At 44.9% G+C, this 12736-nt stretch overlaps 1 protein-coding gene across 1 annotated transcript in view; it reads left to right on the plus strand.

Moving 5' to 3' along the window:
* Nucleotides 1–12357, plus strand: part of LOC148116031 (uncharacterized) — a 14323-nt gene extending 1966 nt beyond the window's left edge. Inside the window, exons 2-4 of the mRNA XM_087884756.1 lie at nt 1–75; nt 6631–6757; nt 8721–12357. The exon at nt 1–75 is cut by the window's left edge and continues 8 nt beyond it. Of these exons, the coding sequence (XP_087740882.1) occupies nt 1–75; nt 6631–6757; nt 8721–9943 (1425 nt within the window). The 3' untranslated portion in view covers nt 9944–12357. The remainder of the gene's footprint in view (nt 76–6630; nt 6758–8720) is intronic.
* Nucleotides 12358–12736: the final 379 nt, after the last annotated feature.

A 12736-nucleotide genomic window follows, 5' to 3' on the forward strand; every position in this document is an offset into this window, starting at 1 on the left:
ATGGCTTTGAGGCCACAATCTGGATTGTCTTTTCCGTGGGCCGCAGCGGAAACTTTGGTGGCGCTACCGCCAAAGGTAAGTTATGGGGTAGAAAGGAAACGAAGATTCAAGTATAGGTAGTCTTCAATTTAACGACCACAATCGAGCCCCAAATTTCTGTTGCTGTTACGTGAATTTTGCCCCATTTTACGACCATTTTTGCCTCGGTTGTTAAGTGAATCACTGCAGTTGATAACTTAGTAACCTGGTCGTTAAGTGAATCTAGCTTCCCCGTTGACTTTGCTGGTCCAAACGTCACAAAAGGAGATCAGGTGACCTCGGGACCCTGCAACCGTCATAAATATGAGTCAGTTGACAAGGATCTGAATTTTGATCACGTGACCGTGGGGATGCCACAACGGTGAAGTGTGAAAAATGGGTCATGTCACTTTTTTCAGCGCCGCCGTAACTTCAGATGGTGACTAAACAAACTGTTGTAAATCGAGTGTACTACCTGTAGTACATCTCAGTTCATCTAGCCTCATCTTCAGTAAAGCAAGTGTGTATCGGGCACATTGCATATCGGGAACTGCTCTCCGCACACCACAAATGATGCTTTTAGGTATTTTCCCCAGGTATTTTTTCAAAGGCATTTTTTTTTTAACCAGGGGAGGGAAGCTCTCTTGAGAGCAGCTTTTTGGAGTGATAAATCAGTCAAGTTTCTGTGAGGGACTCTCTTCCCCACCCCCCACTCCCCACTGTTTGAAGCTATTTGCTGCCATCTTTATTTATAAATTTATTGTTTTATCGTAGAGAATAAAATAACAGAACAGTAAAAGAATCAAACAAAAAGAAACAAAGCAAAAACATACATCCAACCCAGGGGTGAAATGTTCCCGGTTTGGACCGGATCGCCCGATTCGGTAGCGATGGAGGCGGGTGGTTTGGAGAACCGGTAGCAAAAATCGCTGCCCCCCCTCCATGCCCAGCTGAGCCGCACAATCATCAGAGGCTTTTTAAATATATTTTTAAAAGCATTTTTTCTACAACCTCTTTGGCCAAAAAAATGCTTTTAAAAGTAACAACAAAAAAAAAAGCTTCTGATGATCGCGCGGCTCAGCTGGGATCATCAGAGGCTTTTAAAAGCATTTTTTCTACAACTTCTTCGGCCGAAGAAGTTATAGAAAAAATGTTTTTAAAAGGAAAAAAAGCCTCTGCCGATCAGGCAAGTCAGCTGGGATCGTCAGAGGTTTTTAAAAGCACTTTTTTACAACGAAGAGGTTGTAGTAAAAATGCTTTTAAAAGTTTTTTTTAAAAAAAAACATTGGCCACGCCCACTCAGTCATATTACCCCCACCACCAAGCCACGCCCACAGAACCGGTAGTAACAAATTTTACATTTCACCACTGCTCCAACCCTAACAACAGCAGCAAAGGGGAAAAAATAAAAGAGTCCAAAAAAAGGAGGGAAAAGTAACTGATTAGATTTAACATTTAACATGTAGGATCCATCTTGGCTGAGTGCCAAAAGAAAAGAAAAAGCAATAATTTTTCCCTTTTTTTATCTATATATCTATATCTAATCTATATCTATGTCTATCTGTCTGTCTGTCTATCTATCATCTATCTATCTATCATCTATCTCTATCATCTATCCATCATTTATCTCTCTCTCTCTCTCTCTCTCTCTCTCTCTCTCTCTCTCTATCTATCTATCTATCTATGTGTCTGTCTACCTACACACACACACACACACACACACACACAGAGACACACACACGCTTGGTTTCATTTTGTTTCTTTGTTTCACTGTTCTGTATTTTATTCTCTAATAATACAATAAATTTAAATTAAAAAAGAAAAAAATATATAAGAAAAAAAAGAAGAGAAAGCAGTCAACAGGTTGAGCTAAACATTCTACCAATCGTCAAAGTTGTCCCCATTTCTGATGGGCTGGAAAAGCAGAGTAGGGATGGAGTTATGCCTCTGAGGAAATCTCGGGGGGGTTTCACAACCCCTCTTGCTTTTGACAAGATGCTTTCTTTGCAAATGAGAGAGTATTCAGGAGTGGGCTGCTGAGGGTTTGGGAGAACCTCTAGCTAAGATTCTGTGCAGTTCGGAGAACCCCCAAATCCCACTCCTGGCTGGTCCCGCCCGCCCTGCCCCTCCCAGAAGCCCCATGCAGCCCGTTTTGGATGCAGGGCACACACAGAGACTCGGGGAGGGCGAAAAAAGGGCCTACCAGAAGTTCAGGAAGGCCGGAAATGAGCCTGTTTCCGGCCTCCAGTGCCTGAGGAGGCCATTTCTGCCATCCCAGAGGCTCAAGGAAAGCCTCTGGAGTCCAGGGAGAGCAAAAATGGCGCCCCCCACGCCGTGGTGCAGGAGGCTGGCTAGGCCACGCCCACCATGGCCACGCCCACTCGGCAACCGGGCAGAGAACCCTTGCTAAAATTTTTGAAGCCCACCCCTGAGAGTATTCCCTCATTATGTCCCCATTCCCCCCCGGCACCCCTTTCCCCTTTCTGTCTCCTTGCCCCCAAATAACAACGCACTCAAGACCCCCTCTTGGGAAATACTCCTTGCATTTGAAGAAGCGTCGGTGTCCAAACGTCCTCCAGATTTTAATAATAATAATAATAATAATAATAATAATAATAATAATAATAATAATAATAATAATAATTTTATTTCTATACCGCTCTTCTCCCAAAGGACTCAGGGCGATGTACAGCCTATTTAAAAACACAGACAAAACAACAATGTAAAATTTAAAATAATTAAATAAATTGGCTCAGATTTAAAACCCCAAAAAATTTAAATACCCCAATTTAAAACTATTGTGTTGATAGTCCGGCCTGGCGGAACAACAGGGTCTTCAGTGCGCAGCGAAACACCCGGAGGTCGGAGATCTTACGAATTTCCGGGGGCAGTTCGTTCCACAGGGCTGGGGCTCCCACAGAGAAGGCCCTCCCCCTGGGTGTCGCCAGCCGACATAACTTGGCCGAAGGCACCCTGAGGAGACCCTCTCTGTGGGAGCGGACTGGTCGGTGGGAGGCTATTGGTGGCAGAAGACGGTCTCGGAGGTACCCGGGTCCTCTGCCATGGAGCGCTTTAAAGGTGGTAACCAACACCCAACGTTTTCTCTCTTTTTTTCTGCAAAAAAAGCAACCTATTCTGTCCTTGATTCTCTGTTGCGCTGTGGTCTCCTGAGGGGAAATAATACTTTTTAAAAATTTAGAAACATTACATGGTTATTTATCTATGGAGATTCTCAGTCATCCGGGTCCTGGTTGTCCCAAAGGTGCTTTTTCAAGAGGCAACTGGACTTTCTGGGTTTTCTTTGAAGTCGTTTCGCTTCTCATCCAAGCAGCTTGCAGAGCTGAAGAAGCTTCTTGGATGAGAAGCGAAACGACTTCAAAGAAAAATCCAGAAAGTCCAGTTGCTTCTTGAAAAAGCACCTTTGGGACATTACATAGCGATTGCATCCATTTCTGTAGCTTCTATTTAGGTTTTTCTTAGCTCTGTATTCCACCTTTCCTGAGGAATACAAGGAAGTTCACGAGGCACTCCGTTTCCCCTCACAACAACTGGAATAACAGTGTTGGACGGGACCTTGGAGGTCTTCTAGTCCAACCCTAGATTCCTCAAGCAGGAATCCCTATACTATTTTAGAGAAGCGGTTATCCCATCTTTTCTTGAAAACCTTCAGTGATAGAATAGAATAGAATTCTTTATTGGCCAAGTGTGATTGGACACACAAGGAATTTGTCTTCGGTACATAAGCTCTCAGTGTACATAAAAGCTATAAGCGATAAATCATGATCATAGTCTTCATAAAAATACATTCATCATAAATCATAGGATAGAACACTTAGTGGTAGTCATAGGATACTATTTTATTTTTATTTATTTTATTTTTATTTTTCAGATTTCTATACCGCCCTTCTCCTTTCGGACTCAGGGCGGTGAACAGGCAAGATAAAAAACATTTATACACAAAAGTTAAAATGGATTTAAAATAATTAAATAAATTTGGCCCGTAATTTAAAACATTTCATTTAAAATCCATATCAAATTTTAAAACCAACCATAAAATCAGGACAGCCCGGCTAACTGGAAAAAATAGGTTTTTAGGGCCCGACGAAAAGTCCGGAGGTCTGGGATCACTCGTATCTCTGGGGGTAGGTTCCAGAGGGTAGGTGCTACCACAGAGAAGGCTCTCCCCCTGGGGGTCGCCAGCCGACATTGCCTGGCCGACCGCACCCTGAGGAGGCCCTCTCTGTGGGAGCGAACTGGCCGGTGGGAGGCAATTGGTGGCAGAAGGCGGTCCCGTAAGTACCCCGGCCCTAAGCCATGGAGAGCTTTAAAGGTGATCACCAACACCTTGAAGCACACCTGGAAGTCCACCGGGAGCCAATGCAGCTCGCGCAGGAGACGAGTCACATGGGAACGCCCCCTCGCTCCCATAATCCCCCGCGCGGCCGCATTCTGCACCAGTTGGAGCCTCCAGGTGCACGCCAAGGGGAGCCCCATGTAGAGAGCGTTACAATAGTCCAGACGAGAAGTGACGAGCGCTTGAGTGACCGTGCGTAGGGAGTCAGTGCGTAGGGAGTCAGTCAGGTCCCTTCCAACAGTGTTGGAAGGGACCTTGGAGGTCTTCTAGTCCAACCCTAGATTCCTCAAGCAGGAATCCCTATACTATTTTAGAGAAACGGTTATCCAATCTTTTCTTGAAAACCTTCAGTGATAGAATAGAATAGAATTCTTTATTGGCCAAGTGTGATTGGACACACAAGGAATTTGTCTTCGGTGCATAAGCTCTCAGTGTACATAAAAGCTATAAGTGATAAATCATGATCATAGTCATCATAAAAATACATTCATCATAAGTCATAGGATAGAACACTTAGTGATAGTCATAGGATACTAAATAAGCAAACAACAAAAATTCATACTAGGAAACTAAACAAAACAATATAAATTGTAAGGATGCTAGCAACAAAGTTATAGTCATAAGTAGAAAAGGAGACAGGTAATAGGAAGGATGAGAAGAAGAATAGTAATACATTCTTAGTAAATAGTTTGACAGTGTTGTGGGATAGTGGGGGGGAAACTGTCCTTATGTCTAGTTGTTCTGGTGTGCAGTGCCCTATAGCATCTTTTTGATGGTAGAAGTTGGAACAATTTATGTCCAGGATGTGAGAGGTCTGTAGGTATTTTCACAGCCCTCTTTTTGACTTGTGCAGTATACAGGTCCTCAATGGAAGGCAGGTTGGTAGCCATTGTTTTTTCTGCAGTTCTAATTATCCTCTGAAATCTGAGTCTGTCTTGTTGGGTTGCAGAGCCAAACCAGACAATTATAGAGGTGCAGATGACAGATGGAACACCCACAATTTCTGGAAGCAATTCGTTCTCACAGGGAGGGACTACTCAGGGTACAGTCAGTCAAATTATGTCGACTGGCGACTCCCAGGGGGAGGGCCTTCTCTGTGAGGGCTCCAACCCTTTGGAATGAACTGCCCCCTGAGATACGAAATATCCGTGATTTCCGCCGTGCCCTCAAAACCCTGATGTTCCAACAGGCGGGGCTAAACATATGAACATGTGAATGTTTTTAAAATGTTATCTAATTTTAGATTCTATTTAATTGGGCCAAACTATGTTATAATAATAATTTTAATTAGCAATTTTATGATGTTTGTGTATCTATATTTTTCTTGACTGTTCACCGCCTTGAGTCCTACGGGAGAAAGGCGGTATAGAAATATAATAAATAAATAAATAAATAAATAAATAAATAAATTCCACCAGCTAATTGTTCTCACTTGTTAGGAACTCTCTTTGAGGTGGGCCTGAGAAAGAGAATCAGGCCCAAAGTCTCTCAGGATCTTTTCTGGCTGGTGTTGTGGCCCGCCAGCGGCCTGCGCGGATCGTTGCTGATCCCGACGAGGAGGAGGCTGGTGTGGTGCTGCGCCAGCAGCCTGTGCAGCCGGTGCTTGAGTCGGACAGCAAGGAGGCTGAAGAAGATGTGGTGCTAGAGGCAGGGATTCAGTCAGGGCCTTCAGAACCTCCAGAGGCTCCTTTAAGTGAAGAGGATGAAGAGGAGGAGCCTCTTCTCAATGCACGGGCATGCAGAGCTGCCAAAAGGCAGGAGTGGTTCCTCCTCGAGGTCTCCTCGAGAGTAAGGCTTGGGGCTAATTGGCCACGCCCTTAGCCTATTTAAGAAAGAACGCAGCTTGTAACAAGCTGCAGGAAACAACTTAAGTTCGCTAATCATCGCGTTGGGATGTCTCTGCAACCTTGCTTCTGGGCTTTCTGCCAACTCCAGTAAGACTCTGACTATCTTATCTGTGGAATTCTGGCAGGCTGTTAAGAACGCTTATTAACAGCCGGCATTTGCTAAAACTGCGTTATTTGAGTAAACTAAGTTTTGTTCAGAGTTTGTGTGTGCTGTGTTCTTTGGGATCCGTAGCTGGGGCAGAACAGCTGGGGATGGATGTGAACTGGTTTCCCTGGTCTTAATCCTCCAGCATGATGCTTACTTCCTGCTCCTTATTTTTGTTTCAGCAATTTACCAAAGTTCTTCTGGAGAAGGTGTTGCAGTCCCACCTGCACTTCCTTCCAGATTGTGACTTGGACTTTCTCTTTCAGGTTGCTGTGTCCTTCAAAGAGGTGGCTGTGTATTTCACAGAGGAGGAATGGGCCCTGCTGGATCGGAGCCAAAGGACCTTGTATAGGGAAGTCATGCTGGAGACGTATGGGATTGTGGCCTCGCTCAGTGAGTCTCCTTTAATCTGCTCTCGCTCTCTGTGTCTGTCCTTTGTACAGGTAGTCCTCAACTTACAACCACAATCGAGCCCAACATTTCTGTTGTGAAGTGAGACCTTTGTTACATGAGTTTTGCCCCCATTTTACAACCTCTCTTGTCGTAGTCGTTAAGTGAACCACTGCAGTTGATAAGTTCGTAACTCGGTTCCGTGTTGACTTCCATATTGGCTTTGCTGGTGAGAAGATCGCCAAAGGGGGTCACATGACTTTGGGACCGCAACGGTCATAAGTACAAGACAGTTGCCAAGTGTCTGAATTTTGATCATGTGATCGTGAGGAGGCTGCAAAGGTCCTAAGTGTGAAAAACGGTCCTAAGTCACATTTTTCAGTGTTGTCGTAACTTTGAATGGTCACTAAACGAACTATTGTAAGTCGAGGACTACCTGTATTGCCTTGGTGGCCTCAAGTGAGGCCATTTTGAAAAGTGTAAAGTCTTCCCGGGATGTGTCTGTGTGGAGATACCTCCTTTTTGGTTCTTTGACCACTTGGAGTTGAAGGACCTCACGGAGGGAGGTTGATCTGAAGCATGGCCACCATTTCAGGTCCTCCTTTTGCTGAACCCGTCTTTAATAAGGACAAGGTGGGAGATGTTTCTTCTGCCACCTTCTGCTAGAGATCCTTTGAGACAGTCTGGCTCAGAGAAAGAATTGGGGAAACTGATGGTGATTCATATTTATATTTCTCTATCTTCAGTCAAGGAAAAGGGACGAGTTCAGCCAACAGCAATCAGAATTTCTTTCAAGTGCCAATCTAAACATGCTTTTGATAGAGTAGAGTAGAGTAGAGTAGAGTAGAGTAGAGTAGAGTAGAGTAGAGTAGAATAGAATAGAATAGAATAGAATAGAATAGAATAGAATAGAATAGAATAGAATAGAATAGAATAGAATAGAATTCTTTATTGGCCAAGTGTGATTGGATATGCAAGGAATTTGTCTTCGGTGCATAAGCTCTCAGTGTACATAAAAGCTATAAATCCGGGATGGCGAACCTATGGCACGCGTGCCCAAAGTGGCACCCGAAGCCATATTGGCCGGCATGTGCAGCCTTGCCTGTTTGTCTTCCGGGTTTCTGGCGCACATGCGCGTGTGACAATCAGCTGTCCTTCGTGCGCACGGCAGTGCCGAAAACAGTTGTGAAGTTGGCTTTTCTGGAGCGCGATCCCTTCACGCGTGTGGCAGTGCTGAAAACTTGCTTGCGTGTGTGCGCTGGCCAGCTGATCACTGGGCATGCCTGCGCGCTAAAACCTGGAAGTTCAGCTTTTCTGGAGCGCGGCCCTGATGAGCGCACATGCGTGTGTGCGACGCTTCCGCGCTACCTTTTCGGCACTGAGTTAAGCATTGTCAGCTTATTGCCCCCACAAACCAGGTCCTCACTTGCCAGAACCCGGAAGAGAGCAGCTGGCTGGTGTGCATGTGCACCTGACCAGCTGACTGGCGCACATGTGTGCGACGGAACCTGGAAGAGCAGCTGGCGACGGCTCGTGTGCCCACAGAGAGGGCTCTGTGTGCCACCTCTGGCACACGTGCTATAGGTTTGCCGTCAGGGCCTATACCATTTCAGACAAATGGTTGTCCAATCTCTTCTCAAAAACCTCCAGTTTTGGAGCATTCACAATTTCTGGAGGGAAGTCATTCCACTAATTAATTGTTATCACTGTCCGGAAATTTCTTCTTGATTCTAGGTTGCTTCTCTCCTTAATTAATTTCCATCCATTGCTTCTTATCTTGCCTTCAGGTGCTTTGGAGTATAGGCTGACCCCCTCTTCTATGGGGCAGGCCTTTAGATATTAGAACACTGTTATCATATACTTGCAATTCCCTAACGATTTACAAGAATGATCAATTGAGTACATTTGTTCCACTTTTTCGTTTCATTTGTGATCTAGTCTTTTCTCTGTCTTTCTGTCCGAGCAGGTTTGGTGACGGAAGATTTCCCTGCTCAAGAGCTGAGGTGTATCTCCTCGAGAATTGCCAAAGATGAAGAGCAGGAAGCTGGTGATCTCAAGAGATCAGGGGGACAGGAAGGGCAAAAAGGAGAGATTAGGAGGAATCTGTCTGACTTCCGGGCAAAAGACCCTTGTCGAAACTTAATCCAGAAACAGGAAGAAAAGAACAAAAATCCTTCAGGTAGCAGGGCATTAATCTCTGAATTCAAACTCGAATTGCACCACAGAATTTATACACGGGAGAAACTCTATCAACGTTCAGGATGGACAAAGAGCTCAAACTTTCTTTCGCATCAAAAAATCCATTCAAGTGAGAAATCTGATACTTGTTCGGCACATGGAAAGAACTTTCTTCAGATAGGTGATCTTTTGCCGTATCAAAGAATTTACGGAGAACAGAAAGTATTTAAATGCTCAGAGTGCGGAAGGCAATTCAATCAGAGCGCCTCTCTGACCCGACATCAGCAATTACACAGGGAAGAAAGACCCTATCGATGCTTGGAGTATGGAAAGAGTTTCGGTAAGAACACTTCCCTTATTTCACAGAGGGGAATTCATGCTGAGGAAAAACTGTACAAATGCTCGAAGTGCGGAAAGACCTTTAGCAACACCGCGCTCTTAGGTCGGCATAAAAAAATCCACTGGGGAGAGAAGCCGTACCTATGCTCGGAATGTCCCAAGACGTTCAACACGAACGCCGGTCTGGTTTCTCACAAGAGGATTCACACGGGGGAAAAACCGTACGTGTGTTTGGAGTGTGGAAAGTGCTTTCGGCAGAGAACACACCTTACGACCCACCGAAGGACCCACACCGGGGAGAAGCCGTATAAATGCTTTGAGTGCGGAAGGAATTTCAGTCAGAGTTCACACCTTACTTTGCACCAACGCACTCACACGGGAGAGAAACCATACCGTTGCTTTATGTGCGAGAAGAGATTCAGCAACAGGACCTACCTTAATTGCCACGAAAGGACCCACACGGGGGAGAAACCCTACAAATGCCTGGAATGTGGAAAGAGCTTCAGTCAGAGCACCAGCCTTAGTATCCATAAAAAGATTCACCAAGGGGAGAAACCATACGCTTGCTTTGTATGCCGAAAGAGCTATTCGTGTAAGAAAAACCTCACTTCTCATCAGAGATGTTGTGGTCCGCCAGCAGCCTGTGGAGCTGGCAGCGGAGTTGGACAGTGAGGAGGCTGGGGAGGAACATGGGCCAGTCCTGGAGTCGGGAAGGCCTGGATGAGAGCTCTGCATCAGAGGCAGAGATGGGGCCAGGGCCATCAGGGAGTGATGCATGGACTCCAGAGCCTCCAAAGTCATACAGCAGAGAGGCAGAGGAAGAGAAGAAACCTGTTTCCAGTACAAGCATGCGCAGAGGTGCCAGAAGGCACGAACAGTTAAAACAAAAGGGACAATTTGGCAGTAAGGCCTGGAGATGATTGGCCCCTCCCATAAGGCTTAAAAGAGAAGCAAAGGCACATGGGCCCTTTGCAGGAAAACAACGTTGTTAATTCTGTTCCCAGTCGGCATCTCTATTTGATTCTGGACTCCGTGTGACTTTGCCAAGTAGGTCTTTGGCGGCGTGTCAAAGGAGATAAAGGTTGGTGATTATCCCGAAGGACTTCTCCCGAAGGACTTTTTGCAATTAATTGGGACTCAGCTGTGAATGAAAGTAATTCACAGCTGTTGCAATAAAAGAGGTTTTTGGGACTACTCGTGTGTTTTAATGACTCTGGAAGCCTAGATCACAACAAGAGAATCCACAGAGAGAGAAACCCTCTCAGTCCTTGGAACGCAAAAGAGTTTTTGAAGAAATGTACGTTTTGAATCCTGTCGGTGTAAAACGATTCAGGCGTTACAAACTTCGAAAAAGTTCAGAAATTGCAATGAAAATGAGATGGGACATCTGGGGAGCGGGTTAAAAAAATAATGATGGGGATTGCAGACCTATGCTCAAAGCCCTGTCTCTTGGTCTGTGCATCGTATGCGCCATATAACACAATAACAGAGTTGGATGGGAGCTTGGAGGTCTTCAAACCCCTTCTCAAGCAGGGGAGCCTATACTATTTCGGACAAATGGTTGTCCAATCTCTTCTTAAAAACCTCCAACACCCACAGCTTCTGGTGGCAAGCCATTCCACTGATTAATTGTTCAGTCAGGAAATTTCTAGGTTCTAGTTCTAGGTTGCTTCTCTCCAGGGGTGGGTCCTAAATTTTTTTACTACCGGTTCTGTGGGCGTGGCTTATTTTGTGGGTGTGGCTTGGAGGTCATGTGACTAGGTGGGCGTGGCTAGCTGGTCAGAGTCATTTCTGGAAGGTCCTCGCACTTACGACCCGACTCATTTGTTTGCTTTTAACACTGATCAGCTGTAGGACAGCCCTTTGAAGCCCTGCGGCAAGAGTTTAAACAGTTTTTTTCCCTCTAGTCAACAGCTGGGACTCAGGAGGCAGCAATAGATTGGGGGTGGGACCAAATAAAAGGTAAGAATAACGTGGGGGGGTGGGAGGGTGGGGGGGAGAACCGGTTCAGTGACGTCATATCGTCACCGCTACCGGCTTGGCCGAACCGGACTAAACCGAGAGGAACCCACCACTGCTTCTCTCCTTGTTGAGTTTCCATCCATTTCTTCTTGTTCTGCCTTCAGGTTCTTTGGAAAATAAGTTGACCCCATTTTCTTTCTGGCAGCCCCTCAAATATTTGAACAGTGTTACCATGTCATCCGTTGTCCTTTTCATTAGACTAGACATACCCAATTCCTGCAGCCGTCCTTCATATGTCTCCAGTTGCCTAATCATCTTGGTTGCTCTTCTCTGCACTCTATCATAGGCACAGCTGCCATCTTGATTTTTTTTTATTTTAACCCTTCTGCAAGTCTAAGATTCACCTTTTGGAGATCAAAGACTGTTCCAGTGATAGCTTTACGAACCATTGCAATAATTCAGATATTAATAACTGAACGAAGTGCATAATTTTAGAGTTGCCAAGTGTGTGTAGAGTTTTTGTTGGAAGAATAAACTTAATAAAATGACTCATGTGCCTAATGCATGGGGGGAAGGAAGGGAGAGGGAGGGATGCTTACCTTGTGATACAGACATTGCAGTCTTTAACAAATACAAGAAGTATAGAAAGCAGTACACGATGGACATAAAGCATGTGTGAGAATAAATGAAGTGTTTCAACCCTAAACAGGAAGTGAGAAATGGAAGTTTTCTGTTCAAGACTTACTTCCTTCCTTCCTTCCTTCCTTCCTTCCTTCCTTCCTTCCTTCCTTCCTTCCTTCCTTCCTTCCTTCCTTCCTTCCATTAGCAGCCCAGAGTACTTAGTTAAGATAGGTGGCTATGAAGGATGAACAGATGTGTAGGGATTGAAGAATGACGTTGGGCCAAATGCAGCACACTGCTTCCGTTTCTGGTGTCATTGTATCTTCTTCCTGGATGATCTCATTCTTGCTCTGGTCTGTGTTATCTGACCTTCTGAGTGGGGGAAGAGGGAGGAGGATTGTCCAATTAGAACACTATTGCTTGCCTGCCTTTTTATCTGCCTGTGTAAAACTGTATAAAAAATAAACCTCTCTGCGAGAGCGGGAGAGACATCTTGGAACAGAGCAAAAGCCTGGACCTCTGATTTACAACACAGATGAAAGGATGGAGATGATGGATGGATGGATGGATGGATGGATGGATGGATAGATAGATAGATAGATAGATAGATAGATAGATAGATAGATAGGGATGGATGATAGATGAGAGAGAGAGAGAGAGAGATGATAGTTGAAGTCCGCACATTTTAAAGTTGTCAAGTTTGAAAAGCACCGATCTAAACCTTTGGGCAGTTTCTGCAAAGGAGGGAAAAAAATCACACATAAAAACAAGCCTAATAAATATAATAAACATATAAATACTCCTAATAAATCATGCTCCCAGATGCCTCCTGATGATTAAACATCCATTGGTGTCTCTTCATTTTTTCTGCAAGCAAATAGA

Source organism: Pantherophis guttatus, chromosome 2, assembly GCF_059756535.1.
Source record: "Pantherophis guttatus breed Tessera chromosome 2, ASM5975653v1, whole genome shotgun sequence".
Taxonomy (NCBI): Eukaryota; Metazoa; Chordata; class Lepidosauria; order Squamata; family Colubridae; genus Pantherophis; species Pantherophis guttatus.